The following is an 18,994-nucleotide window of genomic DNA, read 5'->3' on the forward strand; positions in this document are numbered from 1 at the left end:
ATTTAGTTTTTATTTCATGTTAATACTTAAACGTTAAAAACTTAACGACACTATATTTTTTATGCATAAATTATATCATTCATTACTTAACTATCTTTTTCACTCCTATTATTCGTAGTATAATTTACCAAACCTTACTTTTCACGTGGCCTAAAATTAATAATTTACTGTACCAAAAATGACACGGTACATTCATGAAGCCACTATGTGCTTTCCTTTGGCTTTATCCACATTAAGTTTGTCGTTCTATGTATAAATGTATATAATTATTAGTATATAATTTATTGATAAATTAATAGATGAATGTTTAGTATCTACAGTGTTAGTTTTGATCGATTTTAGTATTTAAATTTTTAATTTTTTTAAAATTATATTTAATGTTCAATATTTGTTTCATGACGTAGTTTTTATAGATAAATTACATCATTCGTCACTCAACTATCTTCTCACTCCTATTTTGGTACTAAACTTTAAAAAATTTCAATTTAACTACTCGACTTTCATATTGCTCCTATTTTAATCACTCTAATTTATTTTATTGCATTTCAAATTATTTTATTGATAATTTTTGTGACATGATATTTATTATTATTATTATTTTATTAATATGTACTTTAAAATAAATAAATTTGAAAGTTAGAGTGGTTAAATTAGGAGTTGAAAGTTAAGTAATTAAATTAAAAAAATTTAAACTTTAGTGACTAAACTAGGAGTGAGAAGATAGATAGTGATGAATGATGCACTTTACCCGTAAAAAGGATGCCACGTGCAAAGCACTCGTTAAGTTTTTAACGGTGAGGTACTAAAATGAAACAAAAACTAAACGTTAGATATGATTTAAAAAAAAATAAAAGTTTAAGTACTAAAACGGATCAAAATTGATAGTTTAATTCTAAATACTTAGTTTACTTTAAATTAGTTTAGATTATATATCATAAAAAATATTTAGAAGACATTTAATTTATCGTTAATGCAATCAAATATAAAGTCACCACAACTAATCTATATCACCCTATATAGTTAGTTATAATGTCAACTATTAAAATGACTATTTTTATTTTTATATATTCATTTTTATTATTTAAATTTTTAATAACCTCATGTAGGTGATTATAAGATAATAGTTATTTAAAATTTTCAAAGTAATATTTTGATCACTTATATTATTCATTTATAACTTTTTGATCACAACTAAAAAAATTAATTTAATTTGATTTCTAAATTTAAAATAAAATATTTATTTAATATTTAAATTTTAAATAAAATATTAATTTAATCTATACATCTATTCAAAAAATTTCACCACCGTGGCTTACCACCACAGTTGATCAATGCAATTAATTCTAAGACGGTCCATTTTCCTTTGTATACGACGGACATTAGGTTTTTGGGCCGCTGTAATTAATTAGACAGTTCTCTATAATAAAATATGCCCTTGAGTTTTTGGGCCAACGTAATTAAATTATAAGATTTTGTACATTTTCTTTTATCTTTTCTAAAATATTAATAATTAATTTCATTGTCACTTTTTTTTATTTAAATAAATTATTTAATGATTTATTTATCACTAGGTGATTTCGGTGGTAAAAAAATTATTGTTATTCCTTAAGGTATTAGGTTTAAGTACAAAAAATGATTGAGAGTTATTTTTAAACATATATTATTAACTTCTAATGTATTAAGGTATATAGTTCTATAGATTATTAGTCATTCTTATTAACTTGTAATTTATTAAGGTATATAATTCTGTACATCATTAGTTAATAAGATGATAATATATTTCTTTGAGGTAAAGAAATTAAGAACAAAGGAAGAACGACTCCCAAATAGGGGGATCTGCCGTGACATCTCTGACCAGCACCGCGTCTGCTCTGGCGGCCAACCTCTCTCGAGGCCTGACCGTCGCTCTTCTATAGCCTGGCTATGGAGGACACCAAGAACGATCGGGTTGGAGAACGGTAGAAGGTAAAGTACTGCATCTGCTCACTCCACGCCTCAGGAAGTTTTCTTCTTCCTTGCCTCCCTCCTCATTTTTTTGTGGATGTGACTGAGTATTTATTGAGAGAATTTTACTAGGGTTTCACATAATTAAATATTCCCTAAATACTCGTGTTAACTTATCCAAGCTATAGATGGAAAGGGATATTGTCAGAATCTTGGGGGTCCGATTGCACGTGAGGTCAGTCGTACAACTGGCAGGTGACATAAGCAATTCGTCAGATTCGCTTTAGACTTGCAAGATAAATCTTGCCTTGGCAAGATAAATCTGTTCTTCACTGTATTTGTCTTCTGTGTTCCACTGGCCTCTGCGAAATATATTGTCACGACTAAAATGTTCCTCCTAAGTTAATTCCTGCACACACACAATCCACACAAGCCTTTTCTCCTCAGCAGCATCAGTCAAACAAAATAAATTTTGCCTAGGTAAAACTTATCCACCACATGCAATTATAGCCTAAATGCAACTAATATGCTATGATCACATTGTTTAGACGAGCAATAACTTAAGTAAAAAGACTAGAAATAGAATCTTTTTATGGAGTTATCAATACCCAAAGGAGGGTATTTATAGGCTTTGAAATCCTAAAGATAACAAGGAAATTAAAACAAATTAAAAGATAAGTCCTTAAGTTTTGAAAATTAAAATCCAAATTTCCTAGAAAGCCTCCACATATCATACTGAGTTGTTTCCAGAATACTCATCGCGTAAACTTGGACCTTCTAGAAACTGCCACGTCAGACCCGTGTCGTGCCTAGTGTCGTGCCCATGTCTGTAGTCGTGACCAAAAAATAAAAAAGGTGCATAATACGTCTTTTTGCTATTAATTCCAGTAAGCTGACCTTTGCACAGAAAGTAAACAAACACATCCCAATTTAGCAGTGATATGTTCGTAAAATGAAGAATTTAGCAATTAAGATGAGTCAATCTCAAGCACTAATCACTTGGGCTCGAATAATCTTTTGGGGTGGAATAAAGCTTGTTGTTTGATGTTGATTAAAAAGATTTTGGCAGGTGAGGGCTCTCTTTGGGTGACCTAGATTGGGACTTATGTGTTGAAGGGGGATGACTTTAGGTTTGTCGATTGTAAGCCTTAGTTCAGTTGGGTGATGAGGAGGTTGATGAAGTTGAGAGCTGAGGAGGAGGTTTTATTTGGAGGGATTGTTGATTGGTCGATTGTGTCTAGTAGTTGGGTGTGGGAGAGAGTTCAAGAAAGGAGAGACAAGGTAGATTGGCATAAGCTCATTTGGTTTCTTAATCATATTCCGAAGCACTCAATTATAACTCGGATGGCTTGTTTTGATAGATTACCGACTAAGGATAGACTTGTTCGATTTGGAATTGTCTCGAATGAGGTGTGTGGTTTGTGTGGAGAGGGGATGGATTCGAGAAACCGCTTGTTTGTTGAGTGTTCTTATTCGTGTAGTGTTTGGAAGGGTATCTTGGGACCTTGTATGTGGGCAGTGTTGCATTGGAGAGGTAAGTCGCTTCTTGTTCAAATTCTTAAATTGGCTTGGACGACTTTTGTCTATAGTATTTGGGAAGAACGTAATTTTAGACAATTTCGGAGTGTGGCTCCCTCGGTTGATGTTGTTGTTGGATGTATAAAGGATGTAGTCCGTATAAAATTGATCAATACTTGTATAGACAAGGTGGATAGTGTGAATGTGAGGTTATGTGTTGAGTGGGGTCTTTGAGGGAGGACTTCCTTTGTATGTTGTACCAAGAATTAGGCAACATTCGAACTGGCCAAAATTGGTTTAACTGATTAAAACAACTAAAAATAGCTTTTAAAAGAAAATTAGTTAGTATTTTAAATTAGTTATGGGGGCTTTACACGGGGTTGCATGTTGCATGGGAAAGAAATCTACGTATAATTATTGTCGAGTCGGATAATAAAGATGTCATTGCCGTTCTTCATCGGCAACCGGAGGTTGATGGCATATCGCCTATGGTTCCGCATATCCATGAGTTGGTGCAACGAGATTGGTGCTTGCAGTTCAGCTATACTCCGCGTGAAGGTAACAGACTTGCTGATGGATTAGTGGCCTGGCCTGGAGATGCATGGTCCTGTTCACGTGTTCATGGAGCCGCCAGCAGAAGCATTGGAGGCCTATAACAGGGAGAATCCAATAGCTTTGTCTGTTTAGGAGTTTTACTTCATTCGTTTATGTTAAAAAAAATGTTTTCTAAAGATCAATGGGGATGGTTAAAGTGGTAAGTAGTTTGATATCGTTTCAGTATGTCTTGAATTTGAGTTATTGTGTATGCAACAAATCTTCGATGAGAGACTTATTCACCAAAACTAGGTACGCGACACAAGTCGATCCAAGTTAACTAGGACGAAGTTTCAAAATCCAGAAGTACGTAAAAAAATGTTTACCGAGGATTGTCTCTATGATAACTTATTAACAATTACCTCCTAATTATTAATCGTTACATTTAATTTTAATATTTATTATATCATTTTATAACACGATATGCGAATTAAGATTAAACCATGACGTAAAATTATTAATATCAATTCTAGCAATTTACATATTTTAGACATATCATCAACACTTAAAAAAAATCGTAGCCGTTTTCTTCCTCCTCCTCTCTCTCTTTTTTATTCTTTACAACTTGTGTCAATTTTATTGATCAATCCACCTTTTTCTTCTTTAATTTTGTTTAACCGGCGGCGTCATCGGTTTTGATGCTGATTGTCGCCCGTTAGTTATATTTTTTCTTTTTCTTTAATTTTTTAATAAGAATAATTATGTCTATATGACATGTTCTCTTCCTTTTGGTAACTTACAGTTTTTGCCCTTTTTTGTTTATATTTATTCACAGGGTTGGATTTGACATTGCCACGACTGATCAATATGACGTTTATTTTTTATCATACTGATCTTCCCTTCTTTGAACCCTCAGATTGATTTGGATATGCGTTTTGCGCTCGTGAATAGTTTTCTCACGTCTCTTGACTCTTATCTGCGATTTGTCGGTTGTCTTTAAGTAATTCCATCCCATTTCGTGGTTCGTTTGCCGATGCAGTTAGATTTGTTCGTATCTTTATTTTATTCGAGCAGTGGTTAGGTTTTTTAACCTTTTTCTTTTATGGTCTTGTGTGATTTAGGTAGCTAGTTTTTGTGTTAATTGTTATAGGAAAATACCCTAATTAATTATAATTTAGTTTACGTTTACGATTATACTCATAAATATTCATTGTAATTCTGAATATTTTATTTTTTTAATAAAACGAGCGATTTTTAAAATTAAAAAAAAACAATTTACTTATTTTCTAACCCTTCGGTCTCTATTCATCGCGTTATACATTTAAATTATATATTCTTTAATTATTTTTTATGTTTTACTTACTATCACCTAATATCCTTTTGTTATTTTGATGAGCTAAATAATGCTTTAAAGTATTTATGTTCAATATATACATATATATATAATTGTTGAGTTAATCGATCGACGGAATTAGCCAAGAGGGAGGTGAATTGGCAATTAAAAATTCGGTGGAAGCTTTTGCAGAAAATTGAAAAGATTTGCACAGCGATTTAGAGTGGTTCGACTTTCTCAATCAAAGTCTACGTCCACTACCTTAGCTATCCACACTAAGGATTTTCCAACAAATTCACTAATTTGTTCTTTCTTTTGAGGCCAAAGAGATAACCTTACAAAACCCTCAAGAATATACCCCAATTCTTGAGAACACTCTTTTCCCAAAGAGAAGATTACAAATTTGCAAACTTACAAGGAAAACCTCACAAGGTAAGATGTTTGCACAATTCTAGAACAAGAAAAGAACACTCAAAGATAATTACAAATGAGCACAAATGGTGTTCTTGAAAGCAAAATGAATATTGAAAGGAAAATTGGCTTGATTTGCACAAACTTGGTGTTTGATGCTTTCTCTCTTGTTTCTCTATAATTTCTTGTTGATCAAGGGCTTCAGAACTTGTTTAAATACACCTTGAATCACTTCTGAACGTTGGGGATAATTAATGAAGATAATATAGTCGTTTTAGTGTGAAAACAATTAATAAAACAACTTGGAGCGTGGGGGGAATCAATTCCCCCTCATAGGGAATCGGTTCCCTAAGTGTAAAATTCAAATATTTCGACCGTTGAACAGGGGGAATCGGTACCCCCTATGGGGGAATCGGTTCCCTCCGAGCATTCTGAAAATCTCGGAGCCAAACCATTCAGGGGGGAATCGGTACCCCCTTGAGGGGGGAATCGGTACCCCCTTGGGGGGGAATCGGTTCCCTCTGAGCAATCTGGAATTTTTGGCTTTGAAATGGTTCGAAATACTTTGAAAGATTATTTTGAAATTGTTTTAAGATTAAAACTTAATTTTATACTTAAGTAAGGATTTAAAAATGATTTTTGAAATATTTTGAGTAATGTTTTGATATTCGAATAATTATATTGAATATACTTAGAAAATCATTTTGGAAAATCTTAAAATTCATTTAACTTAATTTGTTATATCGAAATATCAAAATGTTTTCAACAATCTCCCCCTTTTTGATATAACAAAACATTTTAGTAATTTTAAGATTTTGAAATCAAGTTTTGAAATTACTCCCCCTTACTTTAACACTTCTCCCATTTATCATTTTAAAACACATTTATCATTTTAAAACACACTTAAAACACACACTTACACTTCTCCCCCTTTTTGTTAAATCAAAAAGATTCAAAGAAACATGAAAAACTTTTAGCCAATTGATTAGGTATATGTATGCATAAGCTGCTAAGATCACAATTAAGAGAAACATTAGCCATTAGTTCTGTCATCAATATTCGTAAATAATGTGATATGGCAAAATTGGTCATATTGCTAATAATGATGTAAATGATGCAATAATAAATAAATCACACCAAACATATAAGTTCAAACCATCCATAAATCCAAACAAATTCACAATCCACAAATTCAAACATTCCAAAATATTCAAAATGTTAAAACAATAAGTTTGGAAAGTAAAACATTTAATCACATATCCGGATCAGGAGTAGGAAAACGAGCTCGCATAGCGGTCATTTCGTTAGTGAGGTCATTAATACGTGCGTTGGTTGCTTCATTATTTGCACGCATTTCTCTAAGAATTTCTAATTGTTGAGCTCCCATTGTGGATAAATGGGACTCTATAGAATTAAAGCGTGAATCCATGGTCACATATCGGTAATCAAATGTCTCCATAAAAGATTGAAAATATGGAGGCATTTGAGTCGATTGTTGTGCTTGCTCTTCGGGCTACTCCTCGGGCTGCTCAGGTTCATCTTCAGCTTCATCAATGTCTCGCATTAATTGCTCGAGATCTTCGTCAGCTTCGGGTGGAGCTTGTGAAGAACTAGCTCCCGGAGTAGTTGCAGAAGATCGAAACCCATTCACCGGTTTCTTTATTTTTGACCCATCCCGCTCTTGTTAAAGAAAGAAGATTGATTTGTTTCTTAAGAAGAAAAGCGGCATCTAGACCAACTCGAAGCTCGGCTTTAGAAAAGAGATTACTAAGAATACAACCGTAAACTAGTGAAGAACAGAGTTTCTTATTTGGCACTAGGTTAACGGTTTCAACGATCTCAGCAAAGATAATCTCGGAAAGGTTTATTTTTATGTTGTGTTCAAAACAATGCAACCACCATAGGTCTAAAGCTCTAAGAGTATAATAACGACCCCCAGATGGTCGAAACCACCAAGTGATCATGAGATGAAGAAAACGCTCATGAAGATCTAGAACACTCGCACTATCATTCCGTTTATATCGTGAGCCTAAAACTTGTTTTTCATTTGATAAACCTTCATTATCCAAGCCTAAGGCATTGGCTATGTAATCCGGATCAAGATGGAAATATTGACCTAGGAGATAGGAACGTACTCCTATGGTTTTGGTCTTGTCACGATTTTTGATACAAACGGCATTACCGTAGAAGATACGAACAAGTTGATGATAGACAACGGGTTCAAGTTCGAAAAGTTTATCAAATTTCCATTCGTGCAAGATAGGGAGATATTTAAAGTTAATAGCAACCATAGCTTGAAGAGATGGGATACGTTCTTCCCTAATCTTATACGAGTCAAAATATTGGTAAAACCAATAACGATAATCTTTAGGACCCGGTTGATTGAAACAAGAATTTGGATAGTCAAGTTAGGATCAAGATTGGAATAGGATTTTGAGGAATAGGAGGAGGATTTGGAGGTGGATTTGGTTGACGACTAGAACGACTAGATGAAGACCTAGCACGTTTAGGATTAGACATGGTGAAGGAAATCGGAATTGATTGGATAACCTGCAATTTTAAAAACAAATGTATGCAATTTAATTAATCCCAAAACTCAATTGAGTCCTCAATATTTCAAGGTTCTCTAAATCAATCCTAATGGCAAAGTTTTTGAAAATCTTTTGAAAAATATGGTTTTGAGAAACAATATATGTATAGTTTTCATAACAACAACATAATTTAATCAAAACACAATAATTTGAAAAACAAATTTTTTTTAAAAAAAAAATTTTGAAAATTTAAATTTTTTGGAAAATTTTTGTGTTTTTGATGAAATTAGTTGTAACATCTAGTTTCTAATCACTAAACAATCAATGCTCGATCACTATTTCAACCTAGAACTAATTAAAACTAATCCTATGTTCAAAAATCAATGAAATAGAGAGTTTAGAAAAATTTACCTTGAAAGATGAAGATTAAGGGAATTTAGATGTTGTTTGCACGATTTTAATGATGATTGCAAGTTTAGGAGATGATATTTGAAGTGTTTTCCGATTAAAATCAATGATTTGAGGCAAGAATGGAGATTTGAGAAATTGAGAGAGAGAACGGCAGAAGGGTTTTGGGGTTTTGGGGTTTTGGGTGTTCTGGCCCGATTTTAACAGAACCCCAGGGGGTATCGATTCCCCTGTGGGGGAATCGGTTCCTATTCAAAGGGGGAATCGGTTCCCTCATGGGGGGGATCGATTCCCTCTGCACCAAAATGCTAAAATCCGATTTTTAAGCACACAAAATGCTAAATTAATTTCTCTAGTGGTATAGGCAACTCATATTGAAAAATAATTATGTTCAAACAATTAAATTAATCTTTAATCGATATTTGAACATAAAATTAATTTTTCATCAAGAATCATAAACTCCCCCTAACTAATAGCAATGAATGCAATCAAAAATTACTATTATGAGCATTTTTCATTATTTATTAAAAGTGCTGAATTATTTTAAACACTAAGTGAAGATAGGTCAGTTAAACCTAATTCTCTCCTAAGTGTCCAAAACCTTTCCTTATCTAAGGGTTTTGTAAAAATATCCGCTAATTGATGCAAAGTATCAACAAAGTCTAGAACTACATCTTCCTTAGTGACATGATCTCTAATGAAGTGATGTCTAATTTCAATGTGTTTAGTTCTAGAGTGTTGGATGGGATTTTTAGTGAACCAAATAGCACTAGTATTGTCACACTTGATAGGAATAGTACCTACTTCAATTCCATAATCAAAAAGTTGTTGTTTCATCCATAAAACTTGTGCACAACAACTACCGGCTGAAATGTATTCCGCTTCAGTGGTAGATAATGCAACACAATTTTGCTTCTTTGAAAACCAAGAAATCAGCATATTTCCAAGGAATTGACAAGTACCGGAGGTGCTTTTCCTATCTAATTTGCATCCTCCATAATCCGCATCAGAAAAGGCATGCAAGCTAAAGCTAGAGTCTCTAGGATACCAAAGTCCTAAACTAGGAGTGTCCTTAAGGTATCTAAAGATTCTCTTAACAGCTAGTAAATGTGATTCCTTAGGACATGATTGAAATCTAGCACATAAGCAAACACTAAACATGATGTCCGATCTACTTGCAGTTAGATAAAGCAAAGAGCCAATCATTGACCTATATAATTTAACATCTACACATTTACCTCCTTCATCTAAGTCAAGCTTTGTTGAAGAGCTCATTGGAGTGTCATGAGGTTTCCCATTTTCCAGTCCAAACTTCTTGAGCATATCTTTGACGTACTTAGCTTGATTAATGAAGATGCCATCTTTTCTTTGCTTGATTTGGAGTCCCAAGAAAATGAGAGCTCTCCCATCATGCTCATCTCAAACTCACTTTGCATTAGCTTAAAAAATTCTTGGCAAAGAACATCATTAGTAGAACCAAATATTATATCATCAACATAAATTGAACTACTAATAAATCTTTACCTTTATGCTTTAAAAACAATGTAGTGTCAACCTTTCCTTTTGAAAAACCTTTTTCAATTAAAAATTTTGACAATCTTTCATACCAAGCTCTAGGAGCTTGTTTTAAACCATAAAGAGCTTTTGTCAATTTAAGAACATGATCTGGAAATTTTGAATCTTCAAAACCTGGAGGTTGTTCCACATACACTTCTTCTTTTATAAAACCATTTAAAAATGCACTTTTAACATCCATTTGATATAATTTAAATTCATGAAAACATGCAAATGCTAATAACATTCTAATTGCTTCCATCCTAGCTACGGGAGCGTATGTTTCATCATAGTCTATGCCCTCTTCTTGAATATACCCTTGAGCAACAAGTCTAGCCTTGTTTCTCACTATATTACCACTCTCATCAAGCTTATTCCTAAATACCCATCTAGTACCTACAGTAGATTTATTACTAGGCCTTCAACTAATGTCCATACTTTACTTCTCTCAAATTGATTTAACTCTTCTGCATAGCCATAATCCAATGTTCATCATTTAATGCTTCTTTAATATTCTTAGGCTCTATGCATGAGATAAATGCAACATAATTACAAATATTTCTAAGAGAAGATCGAGTTGTTACCCCTTTTGATGGATCACCTATAATTTCACCATCCTTGACATAGTTGTACTCTCTTGGATAAGATACTTCCCTTTCTTCAATGGTTGGATTCTCAAGAGGATCATGAGTTTCCTCATTTTTCGTTTCTTCATTTGATGATGGTTCTCCAACTTCATGTCTAACGTCATTTGTATTTATAACACCTACATCATCATTCACACAAGAATCCTTCCTCGGAAGGGGATTATCATCGAAAACAACATGTATAGACTCTTCTACAACTAAAGTTCTTTTATTAAATACACGATAGACTTTAGAATTTAAGGAATAACCCAGAAAAATTCCTTCATCACTTTTAGCATCAAATTTGCCAAGGTTTTCTTTACCGTTGTTTAAAACAAAACATTTACATCCAAAAGGATGAAAATAACTAATGTTAGGCTTTTTATTTTTGAAAATTTCATATGGAGTTTTCTTTAAAATTGGCCTAATCATTACTCGATTTACAACATAACAAGCGGTATTTGTGGCTTCCGCCCAAAAATATTTTGGCAAATTATTTTCACAAAGCATGGTTCTAGCCATTTCTTCTAAAGTTCGATTTTTCCTCTCAACAACTCCATTTTGTTGAGGGGTTCTAGGTGCTGAAAATTTATGACTAATACTGTTAGAATTACAAAATTCAATAAATCCAAGATTTTCAAATTCAGTGCCATGATCACTCCTAACACTAGTTATAGAGTAACCCTTTTCATTTTGGATTATTTTTGAAAATGTGATGAACTGTTCTAATGCTCATCTTTAGTACTTAAAAATAGAACCCAAGTATATCTAGAATAGTCATCTACCAGACAAATGCATATTGTTTTCACCCAAGCTAGTAGTCCTAGTTGGCCCAAAAGATCTACATGGATCAATTGTAATACTCTACTAGTTGATACGTCATTAATGGATTTAAAAGAAACACGCTTTTGTTTTCCTTTAGCACAAGCATCACAGATTTTATCATTATCAAATTTAAGCTTAGGCAACCCTCGAACTAAATCACCTTGAATTAGCCGTTGCAAAACACTCATACTAGCATGTCCTAGTCTCCTATGCCATAACCAACTATCATGTTCATCTTTAGCAACTAGGCATAAATTAGTCATATCAAAAGAATCTAAATGTACCATGTAAATGTTCCCTATTCTATGACCAACAAGCATAATCCGATTACATGCAATGTCAATGACTTTACAACCATTAATTTTAAATAAGACATTGAATCCTTTATCGCATAATTGACTAATACTCAATAGATTATGCTTTAATCCATTCACATATAAAACATTCTTAATTTGTATGGAAGAGGTATTACCTATTGTACCAATACCTTCAATGTGACCTTTTGAATTGTCTCCAAAAGTCACTTCTCCTCCATTTTTGGCGTTAAGCTCAATGAACCGGCTTTTGTCTCCGGTCATATGTCTTGAGCATCCACTATCAAGGTACCATGAATTTGAATTTGTTTCACGTGCCTTGTAGCAATGCTCCTTTCCCTATAAACATAGATTAACTTTTGATTTTTGGTACCCAAATTCTTTTGGGTCCATATTCATTAGTTTCCAAAATCCTAGTCCCCTTAGGTATCCATTTGTGTAGGATATTTTTTATCTTTAGTAGTAATGAGTTCTTTAGGAACCCACATACTTCTAACGATTTTTCCATTAGAGGTTCTTTGGGGACCTCTATGATTGTAGTTTCTAAAACCTTTTCTAACAAAGTTGGATTTTGAATTTCCACCTTTTTCAAAATGTTTTTGTTCCAACTTTATCAAAAGAAGTTTTAAGATCATCAATTTTCTTTTGATGATCATCATTGATCTTTGAAAGTAAATTTTGCAAATCTAAATTTTTCTTTTCAAACTCTTCTAGTTTGATTTGCAAGTCTTTGATTTTACTTTCAAGATCGTTGTTGGTTTTGGATATGAGTTTGTTTTCCTTTTTCAATTTTGAAACATCATTTTTATATTTTAAAAATAATTTCTCATAATTCGAAGCAAACCCATTATATTCCTCTAATAACTCATCATAGGATAAATCATCAAAATCGGATGAGTTAGAGGTTACCTTAGAATCTTCCCCAAATGCCATCAAGCACAAGTTAGCTACTTCTTGTTCCTCTTCATCGAAACTTTCTTCATCGCTCCATGTAGCCACATGAGCCTTGTGCTTATTCTTTGATTGACCCTTTTTCTTCAATTGTGGGCAATCATATTTAACATGCCCTGGCTTTTTGCATTCGTAGCAAATGATTGGGTCCTTCTCTTTCAGTTCATTTTTGAGGCCTTCATTTCGTTTTAATTTTCTTCCTCGATAAGATCTCATCATTTTTCTGAACCGTTTGGCAAACAATGCCATTTCCTCGTCATCGTCATCGTTATTCGAATCACTCTCATCTTTTGTGGATTTGAGAGCAACTCCAATGTTTTCTTCTTCTCCTTCTCCTTTGGTGTCTCGTCAATTTTGTCGAGGTCCACCTCATCTTCGAGCATCATTTCATGAGTGAGGAGTGACCCAATTAGCTCTTCAAGAGTTAAGGACGTTAAGTCCTTAGACTCGATGATTGTCGTCTTCTTTGATTGCCACGATTTTGGGAGGGAGTAGACTAACTTCCTCACAAGCTTTTCATTTGAAATGATCTCTCCATATGATTTGAGACCATTGACAATCGTTGAAAATCTATCCGTCATAGCTTTGATATCTTCATTTGGTTTCATCCTGAAATTTTCATAGCTATGCGTTAGAATACTAATTTTAGATTTCTTTACCTCATCGGTACCTTCATGAGTGACTTGAAGTTTGTCCCATATTTCTTTGGCGGTTGTACACGATGAAACTCTTCCGTATTCATCTGGTCCAAGAGCACAAAAAATGATATGGATGGCTTTGGAGTTGAGCTGGAACATTCTTGTCTCTCCTTCACTCCACAACCTTGGATGAGTGAGAGGTTTGATGTATCATTCTTCTAAAGCATTTTATGCTCCCATGTCACTTGCTTGAATGAAGTACATCATTCTATTCTTCCAATAGGCATAGTTAGCTCCATTGAAGAAAGGAGGCTTGTTGACGGGCATCGAATCGAGACCGGAGTCGAAGTTTGAAGCGGAGGCCATTGATGACTTTGATAATCGATATAACTCTTCCCGAATCGACTCAAGAGGCGATTAAACCTTCAAATGAGTTAGGCTCTGATACCAATTGTTGAGTTAATCGATCGACGGAATTAGCCAAGAGGGGGTGAATTGGCAATTAAAAATTCGGTGGAAGCTTTTGCAGAAAATTGAAAAGATTTGCACAGCGATTTAGAGTGGTTCGACTTTCTCAATCAAAGTCTACGTCCACTACCTTAGCTATCCACACTAAGGATTTTCCAACAAATTCACTAATTTGTTCTTTCTTTTGAGGCCAAAGAGATAACCTTACAAAACCCTCAAGAATATACCCCAATTCTTGAGAACACTATTTTCCCAAAGAGAAGATTACAAATTTGCAAACTTACAAGGAAAACCTCACAAAGTAAGATGTTTGCACAATTCTAGAACAAGAAAAGAACACTCAAAGATAATTACAAATGAGCACAAATGGAGTTCTTGAAAGCAAAATGAATATTGAAAGGAAAATTGGCTTGATTTGCACAAACTTGGTGTTTGATGCTTTCTCTCTTGTTTCTCTATGATTTCTTGTTGATCAAGGGCTTCAGAATTTGTTTAAATACACCTTGAATCACTTCTGAACGTTGGGGATAATTAATGAAGATAATATAGCCGTTTTAGTGTGAAAACAATTAATAAAACAGCTTGGAGCGTGGGGGGAATCGGTTCCCCCTCATAGGGAATCGGTTCTCTAAGTGTAAAATTTAAATATTTCGACCGTTGAACTGGGGGGAATCGGTACCCCCTATGGGAGAATCGGTTCCCTCCGAGCATTCTGGAAATCTCGGAGCCAAACCATTCAGGGGGAATCGGTACCCCCTTGGGGGGGGAATCGGTTCCCTCTGAGCAATCTAGAATTTTTGGCTTTGAAATGGTTCGAAATACTTTGAAAGATTATTTTGAAATTGTTTTAAGATTAAAACTTAATTTTATACTTAAGTAAGGATTTAAAAATGATTTTTGAAATATTTTGAGTAATGTTTTGATATTCGAATAATTATATCGAATATACTTAGAAAATCATTTTGGAAAATCTTAAAATTCATTTAACTTAATTTGTTATATCGAAATATCAAAATGTTTTCAACAATAATATTTAAAGAGTTGTTGAGAAAAGGTTAAGATTAAGAGTTGTCGGCTTATATATCAAAATATAATAATTTATAATATAATATATTAAAATTTAATTAATTGATAACATAAATGACTGTTATGGCATAATATTTTCAAAATTAGTGATTATAAATGACCAACTGAAATAAAAGTAACCGTTCTTTTAGTTTATCCTTTTTTAACATTATTTATTGAGTTAATTACATCGTATGTCTCAAACTACGACTCTCATTTCAGATTAATCCTTAAACTTCTAAACATTTCAATTTCATCCCTAAATTATATCTTTCATTCTAAATTAATCTTTAAACTTTTGAACATTCTAATTTCATCCCCAAACTATGAATATCATTCTAAATTAGTCCTTAAATTTTTGCATATTTAATTTTAACCTAAATTTTATTTTATTTTCAAACATATAATAATATAATTTGGTCTAATGATTTTACTAACAAGGGATGTGATTAGTATAAACATATAATTTAGGATTAAATTGAAATGTTAAAAATGTGTAGGGACCAATTTAGAATGAAAATCATAGTTTGGGATGAAAATGAAATGTTAAAAGTTTGAGGACTAATTTAGAATGATAGTCATAGTTTAGGGATGAAATTGAAATTTTTAAAGATTAGAGATTAATTTGAAATAATGCTCATAAATTAGGGACGTATTATGAAATTAACTCTTATTTCTCTAAAAGAAAGCCCACCCACTGTTTTGTTCCTTTGACATGATTTACTTCATCCTATATTTTCTGTAGCAGCATCAGGAAAATGAAGACACTATTTTCTCGGGCGTTTTCCAGGATTTATGAGATTCCCAGAAAATCTTTGTTTGACTGTCCTCAACACCGCCAATCTCTTGTTTTGACAGCTAATTCTCACTCTTCCATCGATTCTAATCCAAAGGTACATTAAAAAAAGCTTTGTTCTTCAATTGTTTTTCTTAATTGAAAAAAAAAAACAAATTCTGGGTTTCATTTATTGGTAAATTTGGATTCAACAATCATAATCTGAAGCTGAAAGTCAATTCTTTTTCCAGGAAAAGGTGGATCCATTCTCCCTTGTTGCTGATGAAATCTCACTTGTTTCAAACAGGTTGCGTTCATCTGCAGTTGCCGAGGTATTTTCATTGCTATGTCTTGTCTTTTCTCTTGGATGTTTAGTAAAAGGATATATTATCGGAGGCTTGCCGGAATCGAACTTCCGGGACGCTTTCCGATGCTTAAGTCGGTCGAAAGAAGCATTCGGATTTGCCCGAACTTTGCTGCTCGAACCCGAGTCCTCTAGAGAGCAACATTCCCTTTCTCTCTAGATCTCAATAAAAGAGTTGTTTTAGATAAGTCTGATTACAATGAGGATGATATTGAAGCATGGATTTCTGTCATTTAGGTCCCTGAGCTCTCCTCGGCTGCTCGATATTTCTTCGAACATGGAGTGGAAGGGAAGAGGACATGTTCCATGGTAATAAGAACATTATTAAATGTTTTATGTTCCATCATGCTCATGATCACATTTTACATTCATAAACCAGCAACTAAACACTACTACTTAGTAGTTTGGTTCGATCTCTGACTGAAAGAAACCGAGGGATGTTGTGTATTCGATATTCCCACCTATGTTACTCACACTAAAACGAGTGTGATGGTCACAGGTACTCGGTTCTTCGAGGATCGAAACAGGGGTACTTCAAGGAGATTTTCATACTTTTTTTTGCAGGTTTTGTTGTTGATGGCTAAATCAATGGATAAACATAAACCCGGATCATCTTTTAGTTGCATCCAAGATACATCGAGAGTTCAACTGCGTCTAAAACAGAAACTTATAGCCGAAATAACCGAGATGATCCATGTTAGTCCTTCGCCTCCGAAGCAAACAATACCTCATTCCAGGCACAGACCAATAATCTCTGCATAAAACAGTTCTCATGTGGAGAAACATTTCTGTATACATTGTTAGATTGATCTAATAGTCTTTGTGAACTTAGGTGGCTAGTCTAATTCATGATGATATCTTGGATGATGCGAAAACGAGGCGTGGCGTCGGTTCGTTAAATTCTGTGTTCGGAAATAAGGTAACTGAATGCATACATCTCATGTTAATTGAAACGTGTTCATAACTTTTAGTATTCATCCCTGGCTATTAATCGATACTATGCAGTTAGCTGTGTTAGCAGGGGATTTTCTGCTTTTTCGAGCTCTAGGGGCCCTCGCTTCCTTGAAAAACAATGAGGTATGTAAGTACAATTGACTGAATATGAAGAAAGCTCGAAAAATCAAGCTTACCCGAGCCGGAAACGTACTCAAATCCGACACTTGATCATTATTTGAACAGCAGATTGTATCATTACTAGCGACAGCAGTCGAAAATCTTGTTACGGGTGAAACCATGCAAATGGCTGCAACGGTCGAGCAGCGCTGCAGGTATGATCCCGAGTTGGACGGACCAACTCTTTATTCTTTTCCGAAGTATTTTTATTCGATTCTCATGTCTAACTAAAAATTTTGGAGAAAAACTTCTTAATTGCAGCATGGAGTATTATATGCAGAAGACTTACTACAAGACTGCATCATTGGTCTCCAACAGCTGCAAGGCAATGGCCCTTTTATCCGATCAAACACCCAAAGTTGCAATGTCGGCTTTTGAATACGGCAAGAATTTGGTCTGTAAACTTCTTAAACGCCATCCTCTCTAGTTTACGATCCGTGTTTCAGTACATGAGCGTATCGAATATACGCTCAGTTCGTGTTTTACAGTACCTTTTTTTGCCATTTCCTGATTCTTTTTAATCCGTTTCCCAGGGAATGGCATATCAGTTCATAGACGATATTCTCGATTTCACAGGCACATCAGCTTCATTAGGAAAGGGTCCGTTATCGGACATACGACAGGTAATTGGTCTAACCGCATCATACCATATCTCTTAGGCCCTGCACCTGCGTCCGTATGAGACGTATATTCGATCAACGACATGTTCTGTTCATTCCGTTTTTTCGAAACCCTTTTTCAAGTGCATACATTGACGAACATAGATCTGATTTTTGCAGGGAATCATAACTGCTCCTATATTATTTGCCATGGAGGAGTTTCCTCGGTTGAAAGCCGTGACCGAGCAGGGCTTCGACAACTCCGCCAATATAAATACGGTAAGTTCGATTTCGCAGCCCAATCCTACTTAAAATCGAACCAGTGGGAATTACGGTATTGATGTTGAGAACACAGGCACTTGAGTACCTGTGGAAGAGCAACGGAATACAAAGGACGAAAGAACTCGCGGCGAAGCATGCTAATCTTGCTGCAGCAGCCATCGATTCTCTGCCCGAAAGTAGCAGCTCGGACGTAAGGAGATCGAGGCAAGCACTCATTAATCTCACTCGAATACTCACAGCTAGAAATAAATGAGAACAATTGAATCTAATTTTCGTTTGTTAAACCGTTATTCTACATCGATTAGAGTATTCCGATACTACTCGCGTTGGATGCTTAACATGGTATTAGAGCCTCGGTTTTGTTATGTTGTTATTCATGCGTAATACCCTTTCTGAGTTTTCTATTATTACATTTAAGAAACTCAAATACAAACTACTAATATTATTCTTAGAAACTAAGAATAAATTTATTCAAAAATATTGTATTTTTGCTTTTATATTATTTTATTTATGAGTAAATTACGGGTTTAGCATTTAAACCATTAGTTTTTATCCGTTTTAGTACTTAAATTTTTAATTTTTTAAAATTATACCTAAAGTTTAATTTTTGTTTCATTTTAGTATCCACAGTTAAAAAACTTTAGTTTTGGTTTCATTTTGGTACCTGTTCAAAATTTAACATTAAGTTTTAAAAAATTAAAAGTTTAGGTACTAAACGTGTTAAGTTTTTAACGGCGGGAT

At 34.0% G+C, this 18,994-nt stretch overlaps 1 protein-coding gene across 3 annotated transcripts; it reads left to right on the forward strand.

The window, feature by feature from the left end:
* Positions 1-15,860: 15,860 nt before the first annotated feature.
* LOC120151244 (solanesyl diphosphate synthase 3, chloroplastic/mitochondrial-like) lies at positions 15,861-18,628 on the forward strand. Of its 3 annotated transcripts, none has more exons than XM_039163760.1 (11): positions 15,861-16,013; positions 16,147-16,227; positions 16,497-16,568; positions 16,824-16,955; positions 17,092-17,178; positions 17,265-17,336; positions 17,439-17,527; positions 17,634-17,766; positions 17,906-17,995; positions 18,152-18,250; positions 18,327-18,628. In XM_039163760.1, the coding sequence occupies exons 1-11, from the start codon at positions 15,879-15,881 to the stop codon at positions 18,504-18,506; spliced, it is 1,170 nt and encodes a 389-aa protein (XP_039019691.1). In that variant the 5' UTR covers positions 15,861-15,878; the 3' UTR covers positions 18,507-18,628. The 3 variants fall into 3 exon arrangements, with proteins under 3 accessions (XP_039019691.1, XP_039019692.1, XP_039019693.1); XM_039163761.1 differs by having other exon boundaries at positions 17,442-17,527; XM_039163762.1 differs by lacking the exon at positions 15,861-16,013 and having other exon boundaries at positions 16,200-16,227; positions 16,759-16,955.
* Positions 18,629-18,994: the final 366 nt, after the last annotated feature.

The sequence above is a fragment of the Hibiscus syriacus genome, unplaced genomic scaffold (genome assembly GCF_006381635.1).
Source record: "Hibiscus syriacus cultivar Baekdansim isolate YM2019G1 unplaced genomic scaffold, ASM638163v2 tig00111036_pilon, whole genome shotgun sequence".
In the NCBI taxonomy this organism is placed as follows: Eukaryota; Viridiplantae; Streptophyta; class Magnoliopsida; order Malvales; family Malvaceae; genus Hibiscus; species Hibiscus syriacus.

What these genes read in the sequence shown, in the direction of transcription:
- LOC120151244 (XM_039163760.1), top strand. Translation starts at nt 15,879, where the DNA reads ATGAAGACACTATTTTCTCGGGCGTTTTCCAGGATTTATGAGATTCCC. An exon ending in CTTCCTTGAAAAACAATGAG is followed by an intron (nt 17,337 to 17,438) that starts GTATGTAAGTAC and finishes TTATTTGAACAG; the next exon opens with CAGATTGTATCATTACTAGC. An exon ending in CGTTATCGGACATACGACAG is followed by an intron (nt 17,996 to 18,151) that starts GTAATTGGTCTA and finishes TGATTTTTGCAG; the next exon opens with GGAATCATAACTGCTCCTAT.